Source organism: Natator depressus, chromosome 5, assembly GCF_965152275.1.
Source record: "Natator depressus isolate rNatDep1 chromosome 5, rNatDep2.hap1, whole genome shotgun sequence".
Taxonomy (NCBI): Eukaryota; Metazoa; Chordata; order Testudines; family Cheloniidae; genus Natator; species Natator depressus.
Window position 1 is genome coordinate 106,705,917 of NC_134238.1, and position 25,991 is coordinate 106,731,907.

The window sequence follows — 25,991 nt, forward strand, 5'->3', positions numbered from 1 at the left end:
AGTGATATAAACTGAATGAGACTAAGGAAATGCCACCATCCCTCGATCCATCCATCAGAAGTTTGCCCTATTGTCCATTAACATGGACTTTTGCAATTGAACTCTTTTACTAATGATTGTTGTGTTATGACTATACACTCCCAAGAATGAGGACTCAAATGGCACAATTCCACAGAGCTCAGAAGAGTTGAGCTTTCTTGTACCACAGCTGAATTTGACTCCGTTACTCTAATTTTTCACTTTTTCTGTGAGTCTAGACTTGGAAACCATTTGCGACAACTCAAATATAAGCAATGTGTATATGAGCTGGAGGGGGGCGGGGGAGAGAGAGAGAGAGAGAGAGAGACAGAGAGAGAGAGAGGTGCTGACATACTGCTGTGAAGATTACCCAACCTTCCTTTTATGCAAAACTCCTATGTCAATAAAGACATTTCTTAGCATAGATAGTTCAGTGTGCCAAAGCAGAATTCATATAGTGACCTCACCAACTTCCAACAGCAAAGTTAAGAACAAAGCCCTTACTAAAATTCTAACTCTAAGATAAAATTTTAACTATGATTAAATAGGAGACATTTGATTAAGCAACATCCCCGTGATTCCGTTACTAATAGTTAATAACGTTTGCATGTTGATTAATGAATTAATGAAAACTTTTGCGTTCTAACCAAGTAGTCATTAACAATTTATAACTGATATTTTGGGGGGCTGGGGAAGGACTACTTTTTACAACAAAACATTAAGGTGTTTTATAAGCACCTTTCTAATGCAGATCTACTTATGTAGATGACTTTCTAGTTGCAGTTAAAGTAAGAAATTTGTTATGTTGTTGTTGATGTCCAATTTTGAAATACCTGTCATTTCAAGGCAATTAGCAACCAGCACCAACCAATGATCACAACAAAAATATACTGCATAGATTTATAATTCTTCAAAACTTTGCCTACCAATGTAGCATGCTAAGTAACATGTGTAATAGCATATTTTTCTCACTATTCAGATCAGTAAATGCAAATGTATTGCTCCCAAAGGTGCTAGACACACAAACACACAATATTTCCAAGTTATACTGAATGCTTCCCATCTAAATGCAAGTATTCCAGCAATTTTGTGCTATAAATTGTTTTACTGGAAATTCGACTGAACTGTCATTTTATTTTGTTGAAAGACTATTTATAAGAGAGAGTCACAAAATAACAAACAGCTTAAATTTATGGTTGTTACTATAATTTATATAGGATACATTGCAGTTCTTTTTAAACAACAACAAAAAAAGCACTCAATAATACACATCAATATTTCTCATAACTTGAGAGAATAAATCTCTATAAAGCCCCTCCAACAAAGTAAAAGAACCTACCTGTGCAATATTTATTCTTAAGAGGTCAATGTGTATTAAAGGGTACAGTGGATGTTTAAAAGATCTCTCTGGAACTAAAACCACTGGCTTTCTACTTTAGAATTTCTCTCAGCTAATATAAAATGATTGATTGCCTTTATTTCATGTACCCCTTGATTTTCCTTTTCATTCATCATGGGCTGCTTTAAACTAAATGCATTCAGAACCTGCCACAAGAAAAGTGCTCTCTTTTAAATTGTTGTAAAGTAATGAAAGGACGTAGTAAATCAATCTCATTTCTGCCTTACCAAAGGATAACCTTTATCTACTGAAGTCATTTAGACAATTTCTGGTGGGGTTTTTTTCTGGATAATGAACATGTATGGCATTGTCATCTCTGAGAGCCTTTTAGGATTTAAGAGGATGAAGGTAACAACTAACTCATGAGAAAATTATTTTATATATTCTGCACTTATGTATACTGTATTCGTATTTATCTACTGCTAAAAAGCTTAGTTTGTGGTTAAAGTACTTTGTTCCTTCAATGCATGCAACAGTACCAACTATTACCTAATTGTTTTTATTTTATATATATATATATATGTATGTAAGCACGCATGTGTGCGTGCGCGCGCGCACACACACACGTATATACAATCATACGTAATTTAAAATCGAATAGAGAATAATGGCAGAGATTAATCTATTATATACTTTTTCACTATACTATAGGGCTACTACTATATAACACATACGTAAAATACTGGTACATTTAAATAAACAACAAATATTGACATTATAAAACTCTCTACTTTAGAATATTAAATTCACACAGTGTCACTGAATCAACACATATTTTCCAGGGTTGAAACTAACATATAAATGTCCATGCACAAAACATGTAAGATTACTTTTTTCCTGAATATTTTGGTCACATGTTTAATGAGACTGCTGAAATTATCCACACTTATTCTTAAAATATATTATAAAGACAAAAAATATACAGGAGATACAAGAAAATTAAGCTGGCTGCCAGTACCTTCTAGGGATGTGAAATAGTTTGTATAACTTTTTGAATGTTCTTGAGAGCAAAAAGTATTAACGAGCAAATTTGTAGAAAAACAGGGTGTTGAAGAGAAGCAATAAATTAAAATAAAATACATTTAAATTTCTTTTGCAAATCCCAAAATTAACTGGATGTCAGAGACTTATGAAATAATTTTTAAAATTTCACAGCAAAAGTATTTCAGAAAATGTGTGCAATGGTTTTTAAAAAAGCAAGTTTTAAACCTATAAATCTTGCATATGTTTAAAAATACAATGAACATTTACTGTACATTTGTCAAATAGAACCACACTATTGTAATTATGACACATTTTATATTACAACAATTCTAGAGAGGTGAAAAAAGAAAAATATCAGAAAATTTAGTGAAAAGCCAATGGTTGGTAAAAACAACTAATTGTTATTTGGTATTTTCGTAACTATGTACAAATGTTTTCAGTTGTGTCTTACTGGTTAACAAAGCTGGCAAAATGTCAAAGATCTTAAACTATCATCTTTATGGTTTTCTCTGAATTCTGCATGTGGTGATCTTTAATATATACATACAGCCACCTTGGCCTTGGAGTGGGTAGGGTTAGGAGGTTCAAATGCAGCACAGTTTAGCTATGTTACAACAAACACAGAGCATGTAGGATAAAACGAAACAGGCATGAGTACCAACTGTGGATAGGAACTCAAGCCTGAGAAAAAATACAGTACAATAAATAATAAGAACTACTTAATAGCCCTTTTCTTCCTGCCATATTCAATTTTTAATTTGTAACATTTTACATGCTGTTAATTTCAAACTCCTCTGCTGTCAAGATCTGGGAGCAGCACATACACACATCATAAAATATATTTACGTTCTTAAGTGTCTGATTTTGTGTTTTACTGTTACTAGCAATGCGGGATTTCTGTATTTGTATGGCCCTGCTATTGACTGCGGCTAATTTGTTTATAAACCACCATTAATCTCGGCTGTATATTTTCACAGTTTGTGTAAACACTTCATTTGCATTAAATTTACAGCATTAATGAGATGTGAAATTTAAAATGCTACTTGAAACATAAATGATGTAAGAAACTAGAACAAAAATGTGTCTATCACATCTGAAATCAGCAAACCAATTTAAACCTATTAAACTAGGAATGACGATGTGTTGCATTGAGAATTTGGTTTTATAACTCATCTTCTGGAACTAAAATGCAGAAATGTAGGCTTCCAAACATCTGGAAAATATGAAATAGCTTGAGAATCATAATTTGTACTGTTTAATTTTGTTTAATTTTTTATTGGTTTTGAAATGAGTTCTCAGTTTTGTCCCTTGCACACTTTATACAGACATATTCTTAATATCCAATTCTAGCATCTACTTTTAAGTTGTTCAAAAATAAAATAATGTAAAGAGGCATTATAAAAAGTTCCTTAAGATGGCACAAATCTAAGAAACAAAAGCATATGCTATGTTAATGTTTTTAGAGGGGTTTTTGTCTTTAGCATATCTAGTCTTCATATGACATATACTGAAACCATTAGGATCCCATTCTAATCCAAGATGTCAGTGGCAGCATGTAGAAAGGTACTACTGCAAAAGCTTGTCTATATTATTACACCTATGTGAAACTTGCCCACCTGTTGCTGGTGTAGGAAGGATGGGTCTCTTGGGCTTAGTCCCACATATCGGTTGGCTTGGGATGTGCCTGAGGCTGTGTAGGCTGATTAAGGAAGAACAAAACACATTGATAAAAATAGCGACCTGTCATAATTATTACCCTGTGCACGTACAGTACAGATATGAGAGATCCAGAGTTATGATTTGCAATGTATAGGAAGTGTCTGTGGATTTCTTTTATCAGTAATGCAAAAAAAACATAGGGCCAAATTCAGCCCTTAGGTGCACAGCATGTTCAATTCCCATCCACTTCAATGGAAGCTGCATGTGTGAATCTGAGGTCAGAATTAGGCTTGTAGTTAGAATAATAATTCCTCTGGTTGCAGAATTTTACAAATAGTTAAAGGAGCACTACATTTTAAACTGTTATGGGTCTCAGTTATGGACCTCCAATTTATATTAGTTATACAAATACACATCAGTTACACTAATATAAACGTCCAATAAATGAAGTCAATGGAGTTACACGGGTAGGAGCGAGAGAACAACCACCTACTAATTTACACCGATTCTTCTATTTGTGAACGCCCGTCACAAATTTGTCTGGGAAAAGTGGTTAATTATTTAAAACTGAGACTTAAAGCTTGATTTGCTTATGTGGCATGAAATTAATCTTTACACTCCTTTGGAAGAAGGATACAATGTGATCAGCACTAACCAGAGAAGGGAGTTAACTTTTGCTGCACAGCATAATTTTACACACCAGAAAATAGCATTCACTTAGAGCTAATTCATTAAAAGCTCTTTTAGCCTTCTGTGGTGCAGAAGCTTAGAAAAATCTGGGGGGAGACTGGGTGGCTCAAGAGATTGGTAAAGGGATATAGAACCTTTCACCTGTAGGTCACCATTCAAATCTGGCTGAGATCAGTAGCGACTGAAAGTCATTACCCCCTCATGGCTCTTAGTGGCCTATGTGGTCTCACTCCACTTCATAGTGTGTAGATGACCACATTGCAACAATCATCATCACAACTGGCACCTTTGCTGGTGGTCAAAGCAGACCTGCCAAAATGGAATGGATATGAAGACTGAGAACAGAGTGAGGAAGGTGGATAGAGTTTTTAGCTAATTGGCTGCTTGAGGTTAAAATTATACAGCAAATACATAAAACTTTCTGAATTTCTGAGGATATTTTTAATATGGCTTTTTTATAGTAAACAGCTTTCACTGAGAGATTGCCATAGAAATGGATCAGATATTAGAAATAAATCATGGTTCCAGACCCTAGAGTTTCTTGACAGAAATGTTATCAAAGTCTGTTGTTCTATCTAGTTCTGAACAATTCATTTGTTGTATTTCAGAATGAAGTCAGTGGTAATCATTTGATTTTATATGCCAAATAGGTCGAAACTGACTAAACAGAAACAATGACAGCATTTATATTATGTTTAAGCAATATCTGCAGGAACTTATTTGCCCAACAAAACATTGTCTTCTGCAATTCATTGTTTATTAAAAATAAATTTGCAATGTTTTAAAAAACTCTTAGGGCCAAATTCTCCCCCACGTGTGAAGCCCCTTGGCATGAGAGCATGAATATTAAGGTCAGTGACGGCTTTATGTATTTCCAGCAAAAGGATAGCTTCCTTCAGTTTTTGTTTGTTTTGTTATCTAGTCACTTGTGCAAGTAATGTTTGTGTGCTACCACTTGTACATACAATTTGCACACTTAAATTGCACTTGCTCATAAACACTTTTCATTTACATGCATTAGTGATAGAGATGTTCTGCATGCAGAAAGAGGCCTCATCTCAAAGGACCATAAGAGAGCTAGGTGCTCCAGTTCCACTGAAATTCAGTAAAACTGAGTGCCTAATTCCTTTAGGCTCTTTTGAAATTCCCAGGCTTCACCCTTAAATACCTGTATAATTATTAGTGGACAAATGAGGTCAGTTTCTTTCTAAAAAGACTCCTTAAACTAGGCCATAATGTGGGCAGGTAGAGTGCAACCTTCTTCCCGCAGTTCTGATATCATACTTGATCTCCCTTCCCCTGCTATTCCAGGCCATGGTCTCTCTTGAGCACAGACAGACAATTGTGCCACATTGTGTGATCTCGACAAACAGGAACTAGGATGAAACTACCAATAATCCAAGCCAAATTTGAACCAAGGTTCCTTTCCCACCCTGAGGTGAAAGGCTTCTTGTTTGCTGCTGAACATACCAGAAATAGCAGCACCTCAAAGGAGCAAAATTTGCATTGAAAACCAGCAGAGAGTGTTAATCCACTCCAACTTTTAGTCCACCTAGAAGCCTCTTTTGCTATCCCAAAAGAATAGCTAAAATATTTCCATAATCCTATCAATATAATTATTAATCAGTTTATAATTAAACAATGGTGTTTACCCAGATTATCTTTAGGAGTCACTTATTTCTCTTTAAGAAAAGGAATACTTGTGGCACCTTAGAGACTAACAAATTTATTTGAGCATAAGCTTTCGTGAGCTACAGCTCACTTCATTGGATGCATTCAGTGGAAAAAACTCTTTGTAATAGATACTTATGCAGTTTCCCCCTCATGTGTCGCTTGCGCTAACTCATTTGAATATCTATTTCATTTTACAAAATACAATCTTAAGATAACAAATACCTAAAAATATATATATGATTTACAGGCTTAATTAATTCTAATGCAATGTCTAGAGACCACACTTACAATTTTAATACCTAACGTGGCTAAAATGATCCATTTTAGTGTAACTGACCCTACAGAAAACCATATTATTTTCTGCATGTTAAGTATTTTTTGTTTGTTTGGTTTGGCTTACACATAATTTAGGCTCTAACTGCCCTTTGGAAGACAGAAATTTCAGCTGAGAGATCTTCTTCTAAATAGTCTGATCAGGACTATTTTCTAAAAATGTTGCCAGTCATCAGTATCAAGTAATGTTGGCCCTCGAAAGACCTAAAAGGTCAGGAACCATATATACCCAGCTTTGTTAACAAAAGTGTAGAAGCTAGATAAAAATTAACCCTTTGGATACCACTGGACATGAAATGATTATCCAAAATAGAAATGATCAAATGACATTAGCATGTACATTGCACATACTTCCATGGTTGCAATTCCATTGAAGATAACAGGATGAATAATATGGTGCTGAGCATATTGTACAAAGGTACTCAAAACTTTTGAGGCATTACAAAAGCAAATGCAATTAAGCCAACCCTTGTAGAATCAAGGGCAGTGAATTAAAATTTCCTTTGCTGTATGCTATATCATTTTATTTTTTGCCAACACAACCTATATAGACATGCAATTATCATAGCTCTGATTCACTATGTTTTGTAACAAAGATTGATTTCTGTAGGAAAGCTCATTGAGGAGCAATTATCTAATCTCATTTTGAAATCCAAGTGTGGTTTATTTGAAATCTTGCAGTCTGAGTGTGCTTCTCAATGTCATTACAATGTCCACCTTAGATGAACAATCGTGTTTTGTTCTTTCTCGATGGGCGGTGCTCAAATAAATATGCTTTTCCCTTTAGATTTTGATTGTCATGTCACAAACATCAGTTCATGTAACATGATGCTATGGCTAAAATTTGAGGGAGAAAAGCTGTGTGGTCAGATCATGTTTGCTCTCAGAATAAATTATGAGCATCCACCTGGTCAAATAGTAGGAAAAGGCACCTTTTTTTGGCCTTAATTTAAAATTGTATTGAATCTCTGATGGACATTTTTTGTTTCCTAGAGAAATACTTACTGGTTGCTGTAGGTGAAGATGCCTCACCTTCAGTGGATGTAGTGATGGGTTTAGTATCTGTCATGGTCAGAGTCACAGGTCTCACCGCACTGTGATGGGGAGAGGGTGCCAAAACTGGAGTAAAATGGCCAGGCACTTTCCCTACTACTTGACCACTGCTGTTAGGCTACAAAACAAAACCAAAACAATGCCTTGTAAAATATACACATTGTGTTTAAAAACAAATCTACCAGTGTCTTGAAGGGTTTTGTAGAATGCCCATCACCACTGTATCTATGTGCCAGGTTAAGTAATTGTTATAAACTAATATATCTATATATAGTATATTTAGTGGACAACACAATAGGCCCCATACATTTAACTCACAGTAACCTTCTGATCAGTTTTATTTCGTTCTTGGTATGATTTTCATAAAAGTATTTTACAATAGTAGTGCTGCTCATATAGCAGGATTAAGCACAGAGCCTGAAGCATTTAACTAAAACACATATTAACACTGCAAAAGCTGCCTTAGCAAGGGCCAGTATTCTGGCTGGCTGGGGAATATACGCAGAACAAGCGCACAGCTGTTTGCTTTCTGCACATGCCTGAAGTCTGACTAATAAAAGCAGGGAAGGCTGCATAAGGGGGCCGAGAAGGAGGTGCTAAAATGTGTAGATGCTGCCATTTGGCCCCAGGCCCACCAGAATATGTCCCTTTCACATAGGATTGAAAAGTGTGAATTCTGTACATTTCAGGAGTATAATGAGCCAAATCAACACTTCACACGGATTGATGTACAGGATGTACAAAAGGTACTCTGAATTTAGACCTATGACACAATCGGGGTCAAATTCTACCTTCAGCACACACATATACCCAACTTTGGCAACGTTCTTTGAGCAATGTGCTCATTTACCCAAGAGCTAAATTTGGCCCTAAATATTCTAAGTGTAAATAATAATAAACCAAAAACGTCAGCTGGTAACATTTAGCCTGAAACTGTTGATTTTTTCTGTGAATTTTAAAGAGCTCTTAAAGTACATAATAAATATAATGCATAAATGTCTGGGCAATTTATTATCATAAAGATACTGACAAATCAGAGAGAAATATAGGTTGTTAAAGGATCTGGATGGACTGATTTACAAGGAAAGGTTAAAAGAGGCAAATATGATTAGCTTGGCTAGGCAATAATTATTGGTTGTCATGACAACTACAAATAGGTGCAGGATGTAAACACAGATGATGATGAGGAATTATTTGGAAGTATAATCTGGGAGGTAATGGAAGGAAATAAAGAAAGAGGAAATGTTAAAAAAAAAAAAAATTCAGGAAAAACTTCCTGACAGTATGATCTATTAAACTATGGAACAGTCTCCCAAGGGAGATGATGGGGGCCTTTTCCTTTTGGACTTTTAAAACTAGAGTGACTAAACAAACACTAGTAAATATTGACTGGACAAATATGTACGAATAGAGACCGATTCTGCATTGACAGGGAAGTTCATTAGTTGATCTAGTAGGTTATTTCTAGCTGTAAATTCTATGGTTCTATGATGAAAAGCAACAGGAAAAATGTTACATTAATGACAAGCGGCTGATCAATTACTCCACTAAATGAAGCAAATTTAAATTCTCTCTTAACCATGACCATATTGTACTTGCATATTGCAAGGCTATGAAAAAAAGGACGATCTGACATATAGTTCTATAAGATCCAGCTACTATAGGATTTATTCTTCTGTTGTGATGTGTGGGCCTTTACTAATGAGAAAATAGACAAATATATACTGCTAATCTCAGGTCTAAAAACAGTTTCAAATTAAGAAGGCAGTAGTTCACAGGGATGAAAGGTTCTTCTGTACTGAAAACACATTGTTGGTATTCCATATATTTTCTCTATTGTATCAAACTTTCAGCAACTGGATAGGTCTTTTTCCCCCTCATAAATCTGTTCAACCCTTGTGATATGAACTTTAAAGGAAAAAGGGTCACCACATTAATATATACAAGACGATATACACTGAATACATAATGATGTGGTATAAAGATTTAATCACCATCTGACTGGATAGCCAGATTACTTACGAATGGTGTACCCATTAATAAGTTACACAGGTCTTTCCACCAGTACCAATAAAACCTTTATATCACACCACACTATCACACATTCTGCATATGTCATATATTTTACCAACCACCCGACCCCCATTTTAGCAATATTTTAGATAGTTTTATTTTTATAAGTACTATTTAAATATCCCTTGGCCTGTAAAATCAGGTATCTTAATTACCATAAATACAAAAGTACTGGCCTTGGAGATAAAGGAAAACTGTAACAGAATTTCAGAAACCTCTACAAAATACCTAAAATAACTTTTCCATCTATAATGCTTTAAGGTCCTAAATACTGGGATCTCCCAAGAATCACGTACTGCAAACCACTAAAAAGTAGGTATTTAGAAGCTATTTTTAGCTCCAAAAGATAGCAATATATCAGACCTTAAAACAGTTGAGGGCTGAATGGTGTAATTTTGACAGGAAAATCCATATTTGTGGGGAAAAGAAAAAAATATCTGGCTGCTTCTCTCTTTTATTTTTCTTTTTAAAATATAGAGGCTGTCAGAAGCTGTTCCACAGTTTGGATTGTTATAAGTCTTCCTGGTAGAAATGGATTGGTGGTCAGAGTGCAAGTGAAACAATGAAAGGTGTTTGACAAATACAATTTATCCATAGTTGCCACACTGATTCACCACCACATATGTAGTATATATAGAAGTAATATATGCCATGGGGCAATGTGTGATATATGTAGCATTTTCATGAGGTATGCATGATCATTCATAACCCATAAAACCACAGCCAGGTGGTAAAATAAGCTCGTCCCCACAGACTGAAAATTCTTATAATCACACATTGCTCATTATTATGAATTTTTTTTTCTTTTTAAAAGTTGGTGAAAGAGGTTAAATACCATACTCAGTAATGTGTGGATTGTACAGATCGCCTGATGGACAGGATTAGTGTGCTCTGAGTTCTTTTTAGTGGCTATTGGATGGAGTTAGGGATCTGTGGGGGGCAGAGTTACCTTTTAGGACTTGGTTTCTGTTATGTATTGAAGAATCAAAAAGAAACCACTTCAATTGTCTACTAAAAGTGCTTTACTTTTAGCATAAAAAAAAAAAAAGATTCCCAGGAATTTATGGATTAAAACAGCCAGTATCATCATCTTCCAAAGCAGCTCTGCATCCAAAACCAGACTCAACTTAATTAAATGGACACAGCTGGAGTCCAGCACAATGTGCAACAATGTATCACCTTTTACTGTTCCCTAGTGATTCTGGACAACAGGAATGCAACAGCTCACATGGACTCCAGCTTAGTCCTTGTGCAGATGGTCCAAGAAAATGAACCCTTTCTTTGCTGAATTAAACAATGTGAAAAGCACATATTTAATATTTATTCTCCAATAAGCAATAATTTACCTAGATGACACACACAAAATTAACACAGCACACATCCCTAACCCACCAGCCAATTAAGAGTGAAATCCTGGCCTCGCAGGGCATAACTACACAGCGAGCGGCAGCCCCCCGCCCCCCCATGAGTCTTAGAGCCTAGGTTGATAGAGGAGTGGAGTGGGCTTCAGAGCCTGAATGTCAAAGCCTGAATGTCTACTTAGCTATTTTTAGCACCATAGCTCAAGACGCCTGAGCCCAAGTCAACCAGGGCTCTGAGACTCGCCGTCACCGGCAGCAGGTAGACATACCCACTGAAGTCGATTGGACATTTGCTATTGACTTCACTGGAGCTGGCATTTAACCCTAACAATCCTAAGTAACTTTCTATTTTTGTTTATAAATTTCTCAAGTGGCAAATATTGCCGGTAATAGCATCTGTATTGTACATAGACGCTGATGCAGGCCCAATGCAATGCAGGTTGAAGCTCTGTATTGTCCAATGGAGGAAACAAAGCCTCCAAAATTAGGGGAAGATAAAACTGTTTTTTTCACGTTTCACTCAGATGGCATTTGCAATATTTAAGACGCTGATAACATTTCATTTACAAGCAATAACAACTGATTTACATGTCTCTTAATAATGTTATTATTTACAATCACAATATACACCATTGACCCAAGTACTTTTTAATTACATTCATTCCTCTTTCTACTCTCTGATTCCTGTAATCTCCAATACTTGTTTTCTTGGTGCTTCAAAAATGTTCTGCTTTCACATTTTTCTACTTGTTTTTCTTACACTTGCTTTGCTATTAAAGGCTGTACATCAGAAAATATGGTTTAAAACTGGCATTGCAAAGATTACTTAGCTAGGGTTTAGTGTGTTATTATTTGGCAATAAAGATAAAAAAAATTGCTACATGACGGCTCAGTACCAACCTGAGTGTTTAACCTCTTCTTTTACTTATTTAAAGTTTGGTCTAATCTTAGCTGCAGGTAAGCACCTGATCATATAGGTTTTATTTATACCATCCTTCTTTAATAATATCTGAAATGTTTCAGGTTTGAATTAAGGACCACCATCTGATAATTAAGGATCATTGCCTCATGAAAATCTGTTTGGGGCAAACATCTTTTTTTAAACTTCATTGTTTTTGCTAGAGGTATTACTACTGGAATATACTACCAGAGTCCAATAGGGAAAAAGTGAGTGTAGTCTCACAAGTTCTGTCTACAACCCAAGAACCCACCCACCTATGATGTCAGAATATGATGCCATTTATTATCTCCCCATTTTTCCTCTCATGCTGTGATCAGCAGTGAAAAAACTTAACAAAGCTGATGGTTAAATGGTCATAATTAGGTTTCAGAGTTAACATATTAAGATAAACAGGTCTTAGTGCTCTCGGCTCATAGTGCTCTCAAAGCTATTGTTTCAGCCTGAGGGCAGACTCATACTGAAATCATTGCATTACTTTACACCGAGATCACATTTTTAAGGTTATCTTTGCAATTGCAACACTAGCAACATTTTAAATGAAAGTTTAGCTCCTGGAGCACAAGTTGGCAGCTATCACAGAAAGACATTGGTTTATTAAAGAAGAATGGTATAAATAAAACCTGTATGATCAGAGGCTTACCTGCTTCAAACAGCCTAGTCTAACCTGTGTCTATTACTTCTGGCCACCTTGAGTTTCTACTGCTCTTATCAGGAATATTTGCTTTTCTTTCTCTGGAGGTTGTTATAAATTCTCTGCCATGAGTTTTAAGCCCACTGAGATGGCAGGATACAGAGGCCACTGTATTTAGGGTCTTTTGCACAGATCACACTATACAGTCACTAACTCTATAGCCTGATCAATATTTGGCCACCAAAAAAAAAAAACTTGTGCAAACTGTTTTTATTTTGACTCTTTCAGTTCTACCAAAAATGTGGTTAGCAAGATTTTTGGTATCACCATATTGAAAGCCCATTATTACTGTGAACTTATTTATTTGAACTGCATATGACTTGAGCCGAGGACCATTCAAAATATTTGTGCTACATCATTCAATAGATCCACAGGTTTGTTTTGTTTGTTCTTAAAAGACAGGGTCATTTTCAGGTTCCAATATAACCTCTTTTGGAGTAGTAGAAAATTATCCCAAAAGAGATTCTAATTAATTAATATTTTACAAGTAAAAATACACCGCACAAAATAAATTGGGATAATGCAACAGAGTTCCTATGACTTGTACCCGATGTCACTGGAGTAAATCACAGCCTACATAATATAGCAATTGCTAACTGTAAACTCAGATTTGCCAAACCTCAAATATCTGATTACTGGTACTACTTAAATATGTATCTGCCCCTAGTTCCATACCCAAAATCTGAACAGAAACTTAAATTTGTATTTATGAAGGTTATGCCTATATCCCAAAACCTTCTAAAATCAGGATCTACCTGTAACATCCTGATTTTCAGTACAGGAATTTTACCCAGAGATTAATAGTCTGTAATCAATGTCAACCTCCTTTCATACAGAATCGCCTAGAATTTCTCAAATCCAAATTTAATAACATTGAAGGCCTCTCTTCTATCTGAGGATGTTATTTTCTCTGCTTTATCTCAGTTTCTGGAAGCAAAAGTGATTGGGCTTTCAATCCCACATTCAGTTTAGAAGATATGGCCATGCCTGTACCTGCCAGTCAGGCATCACATCCTAACAGCAGGTCTAACTTGGGATGAATGTGCAAACTATGCTCACAGATACCAGATACCAAATATCTTTTCAGTCTAAACCCAAGTAAAATTCCTTTTAGAATCATAGAATCATAGAATATCAGGGCTTGAAGGGACCTCAGGAGGTCATCTAGTCCAACCCCCTGCTCAAAGCAGGACCAATCTCCAACTAAATCATCCCAGCCAGGGCTTTGTCAAGCCTGACCTTAAAAACTTTTAAGGAAGAAGATTCCACCACCTCCCTAGGTAACGCATTCCAGTGTTTCACCACCCTCCTAGTGAAAAAGTTTTTCCTAATATCCAACCTAAACCTCCCCCACTGCAACTTCAGACCATTACTCCTTGTTCTGTTACCTGCTACCACTGAGAACAGTCTAGATCCACCCTCTTTGGAACCCCCTTTCAGGTAGTTGAAAGCGGCTATCAAATCCCCCCTCATTCTTCTCTTCCGTAGATTAAACAATCCCAGTTCCCTCAGCCTCTCCTTGTAAGTCATGTGTTCCAGTCCCCTAATCATTTTTGTTGCCCTCCGCTGCACTCTTTCCAATTTTTCCACATCCTTCTTGTAGTGTGGGGCCCAAAACTGGACACAGTACTCCAGATGAGGCCTCACCAAAGTCGAATAAAGGGGAACGCTCACGTCCCTCGATCTGCTGGCAATACCCCTACTTATACATCCCAAAATGCCATTGGCCTTCTTGGCAACAAGGGCACACTGTTGACTCATATCCAGCTTCTCGTCCACTGTAACCCCTAGGTCCTTTTCTGCAGAACTGCTGCCAAGCCATTCGGTCCCTAGTCTGTAGCGGTGCATGGGATTCTTCCGTCCTAAGTGCAGGACTCTGCACTTGTCCTTGTTGAACCTCATCAGATTTCTTTTGGCCCAATCCTCTAATTTGTCTAGGGCCCTCTGTATCCTATCCCTACCCTCCAGCATATCCACCTCTCCGCCTAGTTTAGTGTCATCTGCAAACTTGCTGAGGGTGCAGTCCACACCATCCTCCAAATCATTAATGAAGATATTGAACAAAACCGGCCTGAGGACCGACCCTTGGAGCACTCCACTTGATACCGGCTGCCAACTAGACATGGAGCCATTGATCACTACCCATTGAGCCCGACAATCTAGCCAGCTTTCTACCCACCTTATAGTCCATTCATCCAGCCCATACGTCTTTAACTTGCTGGCAAGAATACTATGGGAGACCGTGTCAAAAGCTTTGCTAAAATCAAGGAACAACACGTCCACTGCTTTCCCCTCATCCACAGAGCCAGTTATCTCGTCATAGAAGGCAGTTAGATTAGTCAGGCATGACTTGCCCTTGGTGAATCCATGCTGACTGTTCCTGATCACTTTCCTCTCCTCTAAGTGCTTCAGAACTGATTCCTTGAGGACCTGCTCCATGATTTTTCCAGCGACTGAGCTGAGGCTGACCGGCCTGTAGTTCCCAGGATCCTCCTCCTTCCCTTTTTTAAAGATGGGCACTACATTAGCCTTTTTCCAGTCATCCGGGACCTCCCCCGATCGCCATGAGTTTTCAAAGATAATGGCCAATAGCTCTGCAATCACATCTGCCAACTCCTTTAGCACTCTCGGATGCAGTGCATCCGGCCCCATGGACTTGTGCTCGTCCAGTTTTTCTAAATAGTCCCAAACCACTTCTTTCTTCACAGAAGGCTGGTCACCTCCTCCCCATGCTGTGCTGCCCAATGCAGCAGTCTGGGAGCTGACCTTGTTCATGAAGACAGAGGCAAAAAAAGCACTGAATACATTAGTTTTTTCCACATCCTCTGTCACTAGGTTGCCTCCCTCATTCAGTAAGGGGCCCACACTTTCCTTGGCTTTCTTCTTGTTGCTAACATACCTGAAGAAACCCTTCTTGTTACTCTTAACATCTCTTGCTAGCTGCAACTCCAAGTGTGATTTGGCCTTCCTGATTTCACTCCTGCATGCCTGAGCAATATTTTTATACTCTTCCCTGGTCATTTGTCCAATCTTCCACTTCTTGTAAGCTTCTTTTTTGTGTTTAAGATCAGCAAGGATTTAACTGTTAAGCCAAGCTGGTCGCCTGCCATATTTACTATTCTTTCTATACATTGGGATGGCTTGTCCCTGTAACCTCAATAAGGAGTCTTTAAAATACAGCCAGCTCTCCTGGACTCCTTTAAAACAATTGTATCCTTGGAATTATAACTGAAGAGAAGTTTGGTAGAAATGTTTTGAAGTAATTAACCAGGGCTAGAAAAAAAATCTTAATTCCATGACCTTCATAGATATAGGCATTTTGGAAACCACTTTTAGGTATTTTAGAAAGAGACTTTCAGCCTTCCATATACATCATATGACCCAAGCTAATGATTAAGTCTGGAGAACAATATATATCTCATTTTTCACCTGCATTCCAAACAAAAACTCTTCAGCAGAAACACCAGGCTTCTCAGATATGTTGCCTCATTACTGCTTTTACAAGTGTAGTATCTAAATAACTGAGCAATCCATGTAATCCCTGTCATAATTGATCCATTATCTTTTGACATACAGCTGGAGTACTAGCCATTCTACAGGGAAACTTATTCTAAGGGAACAACCCCTTTTAATGGTCGGGCACAGAGAGTACAGTGATGAACATCAATGCAAAACCCTAGGATATAAAGATTTGCAAGACCTGGTTGAATTCCATTTACTGATAAGCTTCAGACAGATCGAGTTTTGCAAACTGAGGTTTCTCTGCTATGCGATCAACTGGATCCTTTCTTAAAAACTGGATATTGGCCACAGCCATCCAGGAGTTCACAGTTATTTTATAGTCTCTGTTGATGGGCCTGTGCAGGTCTGCTCTGGAATACACACAATGGGTGCTGCCTCTTCCAAAAATTTTATAAGGGAAAGGAAATAGCTCTTCTGGTTTTCCACGTCCTCTTTTACACATATGGTACAGGCCTCACCTCGTAAAATGTTAGGGATTTTTCAATCAAGGCATACTAATGTTCTATTCTGTCACTTGTCCTGTTCAACGTATATGTGAGCCCAAGTCTATGTGAGATGATATGGCTGCAATGCCATTACCACATGGAAGACACAGCCACAAGTCTCAGTTTCATCAGACTCTGATGGTATGGTGTCTTTGCTTTCCCAGTGCTCTACTGAATATGAGAAAGTGATTATGCTAAAGGACTGCAGAAAAGGATCTTGAAGGTACCATGGGATGGTATCAACTCAAGAGGAAATTACCACTCTTTGTTCGAGAGGTGTACAATTAAGTATGTGTAGGGTCCCCTGGAACCGCAGGTTGAATCAGTGCCAATAATGTCTTTTTCCATCTATATCTGCTAATACATGCACAATCAGTTCTCTCAGTTACGGGTCTCGCTACACTCATCCAAGCCTTTGTGATTATCCTAATGGATTAATGAAATGCATTCTACATTAAGCTAACCTGGAGATCTCACACACAAGCTTCAGGTGGTGTAGCATGAAGCTGCCTGTCTGCTTGCCGGAGTTAGCTTAGAAAACTCGTTAAACCAGTTCTTGGCCAACAGCATTGCCTCTCTATTACTTTCTGAGAGCAATTTGGGGGTTGAATTGGATCTATAATGGCTTGAATTCTGTCTGTCTGAGACAGAACCTCTGTCCCTATGCACTGCTGTGACAGCTAAGATCAGCTGGAATACTTGAGCTAACAATGCCCAGATTTAAATGTCACATGGCTAGTTGCAGGTATTCTAGATGAGGCCACCTCAACTCAGAATACACAAAACCCGAGTTCATTGACATTTAGGATATGGGGCGAGTTCGATCTCTATTTAGTTTTTTGCCTTAAAGGCTGTCAGATGTGTGTTTGCATGTATGGGAAAAGAAGTCTCTTTGAAGATATATTTTGCTTTAGTTTAAAGTACATCTGTTGGGTTAAATGGCATATGTGCATCCAAGAAACTTACAATTTCGTGCTTTTTATAAACTAAACGTAAGTAAATGATATAAAAAATACTAACTTAAAATTGCAAATGAAATATTTAAACTGCTTGTCACCAGACTTCAGGGGTGACCTTAGATATGCCAATATTTTACATTTACCTCTCAATTACAATTTAAAATATTACACTATCTTTTTCCTCTTCAGCAATGTCTTGTGCAAGGAAAGTCTGATTCAAATAAATGGCCAAGACGATTCAAAATTCTTAGCTATCACTAAATGAAAGACCATAGCTGCACTAAAGAAACCCACATGAACACACTTTTCTTTTATTGATCTATATTCTATTACAGTTCTCCTTGGAACAAACAGGAAATCCTTTAACCAGCCCAACTGGAGACTAACAAGATCTGAGCCAAACAAGATAACATCCTTGCTGCTAACTTGCTGGCAGTTATATTTTGAAGAATCACAAAGCACCCGCCTGGAGTTCCTTAACAATATGTTTATCTTTTATTAAACAAAGAAAGAATATTCCAAGCAATTAATACAGGAAAACAGGCAGCCTTACCAGCTTCCAGAAGCTGCTCTTCTCTAGTAGCTCAGAAGTCACTGTCTTCACCCAAAGCCAGAGCCATAAATTATATAAACTCATTTGCACATCAGCACAAGTATCACCCTTTATTGCTGCCAGGAATTTCTAGCCAATAAGACAACAGCAGCTGACATGGACTCCAGTTTAGTCCAAGTGTAAGTCATTGATTTCAATGGGAACAGGTTCAGATCCTTACTCCTGAAGACAGGAGTTCAGTTACACTCACTCGCCGAGATCTGCAGTGATTACCAGTTTACCAAAAAATAGTTTGAGGTTTTACTACTTGTCAGTAGTGCCCTTCATAATCCGGACCCTAACTATTAGAGTCATTTTCTAGCCGTACTCCTATTTAGCTTTGATCTCTCGATCCCTTAGTTCAGCATGGAAGAGAATGAAGGCAGGCTTTTCTCATTCTAGGATTCTCAACTGTGGAACTTTCTAACAAAAGAGGTCTGCAAGGGTATGTCTACACTGCAATAAACACAAATGGCTGGCCCTGTCATCTGATTCCGGCTCATGGGGCTTGGACTGGGGCGCTATAAAGTTGCAGTGTAAACGTCTGGGCTTGGGCTGGAATCCAGGCTCTGGGACCCTCCCCCTTGTCTGGTCCTAGATCCCACACTCCAGTCCAAGCCCGGATGTACCTCACAGAAGCCAGGATGTTCTTTGGAAGGATTCTCCTTGATTGTTTTCTTTGTTGTCACTTTTCTTTTTTGCATCTGTTAACCCTTATTCTTTACTATTTTTGGTGTTAATTTAGGAATCATTCCCTCTTGCCTATAGGGGTAGCTTGCCTGGTTTATTGGGTTGCGCAGAGCATTTTGTTCTGGTTTGTGAACTGTCCAGCACTGTCCCAATTGGATACTGAAGTACATTTTTAATGCTTCGTATTGATTTAACCATATGACACTCAAAATTATTAATGCATTTTAAAAAAAATGTGTGAGTGGACACACACATACGAGTTGAGATTTTCAAAGCCATCTAGAGGATAGGAATGCCCACTTTTCATTGAGTTTAATGGGAAATGGGTATTGAAATGTCCACACCCTGAACAAACATAGGCATACTACAGACAGAATAGATACAGGTGGATTGGTTCGTTTTTTGTAAAGATATGGTGGTGGAAAATCAATCTTATGATGTCAGTGTCAGCCTTAAATATGGAGGGACTAGCACCGCTTCAGATAATCATGAATGCACATATGTGCCCTAAACAAATATAAAAAAGGCTAAAAAATAATCAGTTGCTTAGTAAAAACACATATTTAACTAAAGGTCAAGAAGAACTGGAAATCTTGGGGATATTTTAAAGTCCCCTGTTGGAGACAGGGGTGCTTAGTGGAGATTTCATTCTATGTTCAACATATTTATTTATCTACTCTCCAGTCAGAGGAGATGATAAAAAGCACATATGAGTTGAATATTGAGAGAGCCAGGACTCTCTCTTTTGTTTAGGTACCTCAGTTGTTGCATCATTTTTCACTGCAGCTACAGGGACTGTTTGAACTTCCTGACTGTTCATCACACATAATTTGGAGCATTTAACATTATGTCAAGAAAATTGTCCACTGCTTTCCCCTGTGGAAACTTATGGGAGCTCTATATCTTTAAACTAATTGTACTTAAAATATTCCATTGAATAGCATGTCTCACTATAATGGGTGCAGCAGTAATGTAATTAATCTCAAAATTGCTGTGGGGAGTACAAGGCATCTCAGTTGCTTGTCGTAACAATCTAAATTAGTGTATTACTGAAAGATGTTGGGGAGGAACAGTTCATTATAGGTAAATGCTGTCAGGGTATCCATTCTTTCTATTTCTAAAGCTGAAAATAAGACTATCATCACAGTTCTTCTTTTGAAATCCAAATGAACATGTTTTGAGGTGGGAAAGTATAATTAAATGTGATGTGGTATTTCTACAGATGTAGCTTTGCATTTTATAATAATTAAATTTGTTTGAATAAAAATTCATGTTTTATTTAGAAAAGAAAAACTGGTTTGGCTCAAAGCATGCCATTTTATCACAAAAATTCTCTTTTGTCACTGAAACTTCCCAGATGGCTGCTTCTTTTCATAAGAAAAAAATATTCTTGCTATTTTAGAGTTTTACAGGGGAGAGATCCTGAAGTTGTGAACAAGTGAAAGGTGGGTTGGGCATGCAAATTCTCTAGTGTACCATACATCTGTGATGGAAGTTTTGAAGAATAAATGTAAGTGTGATACACCTAATAATAATTAATAATAAGAAATTGCAAAGAACCATTGGAGTAGAAGATTGGAATACCATATTCAGTGTTGCTTAACCCATTCCCCATAGAAACTAAATCAAACATCAGGTGAAATGAAAAACATTCCCCTAATCTAAAGGTTTTGAAAGGTGACAAAAGAAGTAAATCAAAGGCAATTTGACCTGTTATTCTCTAGCATGCAACAAGACAAGAATGGGAAATGTTTTCAGTTTGCTGCTAGTCTGAAAGCATCAGCAAAGTAAAACTTCTCTTTCAAATTAACAGATTAACTTTATATCTGTAGATATCAGAACGGGAGTTGATTCTTCACACAAAAGAGTTGATACAACTCCTTCTGCTCAATAAATACTCTTCACAACATTAAAACCACAAGAGAGCACGTTCATAAAGTGGTAGGAAGAGAGTGAGATACTTCAGTTAGAGGCTGCATTTTTACCTTGATAATTTGAAGCAAAACATGGAACAACCTAGAGGGATTATCACATAATCTGCCCTTTTAACATATGTAAGAAATTGAAATGTAAGTAAAACAAGCGCTGAATAATTAAAGAAATACATAACACTAAGGGCTTGATTTTAATTTGCATAATTTTTCCCTTAATAGTGTCTAATTAAGACATCAGTTTGAAAAAAAATCTAATAGAACTCTAAGATTTTCCACACTGAATTAACGTTTAGGACTTTTAATGGATGTCTTAATTAGACTTTGTTATTCATGGAAATTTTACACAAATTAAAATCAAGTCCTGTGTGCACTGTTCCCAGTTGAGTTTCAGCAAAAATGCTATACGGAACTGAGAGACTTTTAATCCATGCACTGACAATACTTTGTAGTCTGAAGCTGACATACTCCAATTCCACTGTTTGATTTAATTAGCATTAATATTATAAGCAATAAAAACAAATCACACTGTTTTCACTTTGCCTTCCAAAGTAAGTTGCAAATTTATACATCAACATATTTTTTTAAATGTGAAAAAACTCTGCAGTTGGATCCAACTGTTAGCCAATGGGGCCCAATAACCAGAATGACTTTTTGAACAGCCCGAGGGAGCCTTATCTGTTATTCAGTATACAAACTTTGATTCAGTCCGAAGTTCTATCACTGCAGTGCCTGAAATGCATGCTGAAAGACCTTTCTTCCACCCGTTGTGCTAAACATGTTTATCAGAACAATTTCTTCCTGTTCATCTCAGTTGATAAAGTCAGTCTCTTAAGAATTTTGATGGCGGGATGCTTTGAGTGAATACACTGTCATTTCAGCAATTTTGTGACAAACTATGCTCCTGAATGTCTCTCAAAACATATTATAATGTGAGCTACAACATGGGTCTTCATAGGAGCATTTTAGACAAGGCAGCAAAATCAGAAACCAGACCGATTACATTTCACTGACATTGGAAATATTCCAAGTATTGACAGACCAGGGCTCAATTGTAGTTTGTCTTATAGCAGAGATCACATGTTAATACTATGTGCTGATTCTACTGTGAAAAACAAAGTCCTTTACAAATTATTCCTCTAATGAAAACCACATTAACTTTGCATGTGAGAAACATGTTTGATTCAATATAGCTGCCAAAAAGCACAACTGCTGTTGCATGCTCCTTACAAAGGGAAAAAACTAAAAACTCTGGTTCTATGTGACACTCATTACGGAAGTGTTTTCACATCTGTGCAATGAATTGTTGAATATCTATGAAACCTTGGAAGTATATCCCTGCCAGAGTTTATCTTAATAGTTTGTCTATAAATATACTTGTATGTTCTGTTTGTGTGCCCGGTGTTTACATTAACACATTCCTCGTTCCTCCCTGAAGCAAGCAATTCATCTGTGTTTTACCACCTAAATCAGAGATGTGAATTACTGTGATTTTTCTCCTAGTGTCACACTCCTTTGAGCTATCTACCAATCCTGCAGCCCTGCTGCACACAGAACTCCCACAGAAGAGTTCTGTGTGCAAGAGGACTGTGGGATTAGGCTTTATTCTGTTTGTGCTACTGGATCATTCAGCACAAATGCTCCACAAAGCAACAGTGAGTGGGTATAACTAATCTTCTCCAACAAACAACCCTCATCATCCAACCATGTTTAACTGAAAAACTTGCTGAATCGCTTATGTTCAATGTCCCAGCGTGCTATGGTAACTGGACTAGTGAGATATGTTAAGCGCTAAGCACTCAAGAGGATACACATTCTTCATAGGAATTCTTTCAGATTGTTTATTTTTACAGTACCTGGCTCGTCTGTGGACTGGACGGGTCATAAGAAGGTACATAGTTCTTCAGAGTATCCTGAGGATTCAGATGGGGAGGATATCTGATCGTTGGATGAGAGAAGTAGCTCGACGGGGCAGGAGGGAGAATAGCTTGTGCTGGAAATGGCAATGGCGAAGGGGGGGGTGGAGTTCTGGTTGAGATGACTGGAGAAGATAAAATAAAATGAAAATTATTTAGTATCTTTTCCTGTTTCTTGCATAACTTTTTACCTGTGTATCACAGAGAGAACATAAAGTTAGTCGTGAATTGGCATGATGTATTTCTTATCTACAATATTCTTAAATACAACCTCTCGTTCCCTCCCCCTTCCCTGCAGTGCCCTAGGGAATGGATAAGTGCTGTTATTCCAAATCCATAAATGCCACATTTTGTTTAGTTTTTTTCTGGATTACATCATCACTAAATTTAACTTTTCTTTAAAGGCAACAATGATTTCCCAGCAGGAAACATATTTCAGTAATAAAGTCTTCGTCTCAAGAGCCCACATGAATCAAACAAACACGTAAATAAATAAGTAAAACCCACATTTTTTCCACAGCAATCTAACAAAGAAGAACAAAGTCACTGAGTTCTCAGAGACAGACAGTGATTCCTCACTGCATTGTACTGTACCTGTCTCATGTGGGGACGGGAGCAATAATTACTAGGCAATAATGCCATGAATAATTAGCTGACCATTGTGAAAATGCTAATGAATGTTCAACTTCAGGGCCTGGGAAACCATTCCACCCAATGAAAATATCTCTGGCAAACAAAAAAGGATCTATCCTATACATATTTTCTTTGCATTATCTTTCTTCCCAGCCCCCACAAACACACACTTCTCTATCTATAGACTACAAGTAATGTCTAAACTACCAGCAATGTTTTCACAATGAAAGGAATGTACAGAATGTCCTGTTACTGCCGAGGCGTCAAGCCAGAAGTGGAGATTGTTACATTATTACAATATATAAAAATCACATTCCACTCTTTATTACACATCTAGAGGTCACTTATTTTGTGCCTTATTAAAAGGAAAAGACTAACTATGATAGAAATGGGAGAAAAGAGGTGTGCCTATATTTTAGTTAGGAAGGACGGTGTATCTGTCCAAGATATTTTATAAAGTGCTTACCACCTTGGTACTAAAGGTCTCTCTCTCTCTCGCTCTCTCTCTCTGTACAATGAATTCTGATTCTAAACTGTAGTAGCACCAGCACTGCATTGGCACCAGTTTTACAATTCTCCTCTCCTATCTTTTACTTTTCAATTTTTTAAAATATATTTTATTTTAAACTTTTTGAGCTGGGGATTAATAAAAGTGAACCATATAATAAAAAGGCAGCAGGATGTTGTTGTGAGATGCTTACAAATCCTAAAGCACATCACACAGAGATACAGTATCTAATTTTCAAATGGTGTTGGCTACATAGGATGCCCGAATCTGGTATTTGACTGTCCTGTTTAAATGCCCAAATTTGAAAATCTCCCTGACTTCCATCTTTCTCCTTGGGAACAGTGGATGGTGGGTCTGCTCCACCATCTGATGTCTTCACAGGCCATTGCCTATCCCCCATTCCTCTTCTTCCAATGCTCCTCTCCCCTTATGCTGGTTTCCTCCTATTTCCTTCTCCCCTTTCCATCTGTTGATCACCACTGTTTCTTCTCTCCAGGGCCATTTCCTTCATTTCCCACTGAAGCTATTGATCATGGGATGGGGCCAAATAAGGTAGCCAATGTCTGTGACCACTTCTGTACAAGTTCTGCTACAGTAAGAGATGCAGACAAGTTTGCAGTGGAGCAGCCAGCAAGGGAAGGAAAAAGTGAGAGCTGATTGAGAGGAGGTCTCTGTAGTTAGCAGCTTCCACAGCTGGGGTGTCAGGGAAAAACTGCAGTCTCAGGGACTCCAGGATTGAGAGCAGAAATTTGGGACAGTCCTGGTCAAATCAAGACTGTTGGAAAGTAAGCAGTAAATTTACAGAATTACTCTGTTGGTTGTTATTTTATATGGTCACTTAATATATTAATCTAAAAAATTACACACTAAAATAAATATAAGGTTTGAATTAAACTGTGGGTATGGTCAGAAAAATAACTATGGCAGCTTCTCTCTCAAGAGATCTACTCCAGAATCAGAGTCATATCTCCTCACTTTAATAACAAAAGTAAATTACTAGTTTTTTATACTTGTTTGGCCTGCAGAACCAACGCAGCTACAAGAGAGTCTCTTCTGGCTCATGCATCATATACAGTATTATTAACTGATTTCTGATTGTAGAATCCTTCCACAAATCAGAAAGAGCTGAAATTGACTTCAGATCCCAGAGTGGGTTTGATGGGCTGGATGTTAGAAAAAAATAATGTCTCTTCACTTGTAAACTGAATAAATATGAACTTGAGGTCACTGAGATGGGGGGAAAAACCCATGAAAGAGTAACTTTTGAGAGAAGAACTGCATTTTAAATCTATAAAAGCAAAAATATTCAAGTCTGATTTAATACTCCTTACTTTACCCTATTGTGTTTAAGGAATATTATATAATGCATAATGTCAGACGACCCACCGATGAAAGAACACTACAGTGCCAAAACTTAAACTAGGGAGTTAAGAATAGAGGGTCCTACAAAAACCATACTAGAAATGCCCACACTATATACTTGACAAGCCATTACAGCTCAGGGGCCATAGTTTCCCCTTAACCCATGCATGCAACTCCCATTAATGTCAAAGGGAATTCCATTGTGGATCTACAGAAGTATATGGTGAAAAAAAGTTTTACAGATAGTGGCTCGCTCGCTCTATCTACCCATCTATCTACCCCAAAAGAGGCATCAGTATCTAATTCATTTTTTAATGCGGGTGTTCAACATTGTTTTCTAATTTTGAGGCTTCCATTATGTACGTCATTGAATAAAATCCTATTAAGGCATGTAAATATAATATGCTAGTAAGCAAAAAATGGGGGGGAGGGCTTATTTTGTCCTGTGAGATTATATGTACTTTCATTCACAGGTTAGTTTTAGCTTCACCACTGCA

At 37.4% G+C, this 25,991-nt stretch overlaps 1 protein-coding gene across 12 annotated transcripts in view; it reads right to left on the reverse strand.

Moving 5' to 3' along the window:
* NFIB (nuclear factor I B) overlaps nucleotides 1-25,991 on the reverse strand; it is a 334,297-nt gene that overhangs the window by 23,229 nt on the left and 285,077 nt on the right. For 5 of the 12 annotated variants that reach the window (XM_074953406.1, XM_074953399.1, XM_074953403.1 and 2 more), the window contains exons 8-10: nucleotides 22,932-23,116; nucleotides 7,763-7,928; nucleotides 4,018-4,100 (exon numbers count right to left, since the gene is read on the reverse strand). In XM_074953406.1, coding sequence (XP_074809507.1) covers nucleotides 4,018-4,100; nucleotides 7,763-7,928; nucleotides 22,932-23,116 — 434 coding nt within the window. The remainder of the gene's footprint in view (nucleotides 1-4,017; nucleotides 4,101-7,762; nucleotides 7,929-22,931; nucleotides 23,117-25,991) is intronic. The other 7 variants (XM_074953408.1, XM_074953400.1, XM_074953404.1 and 4 more) reach the window with 3 other exon arrangements.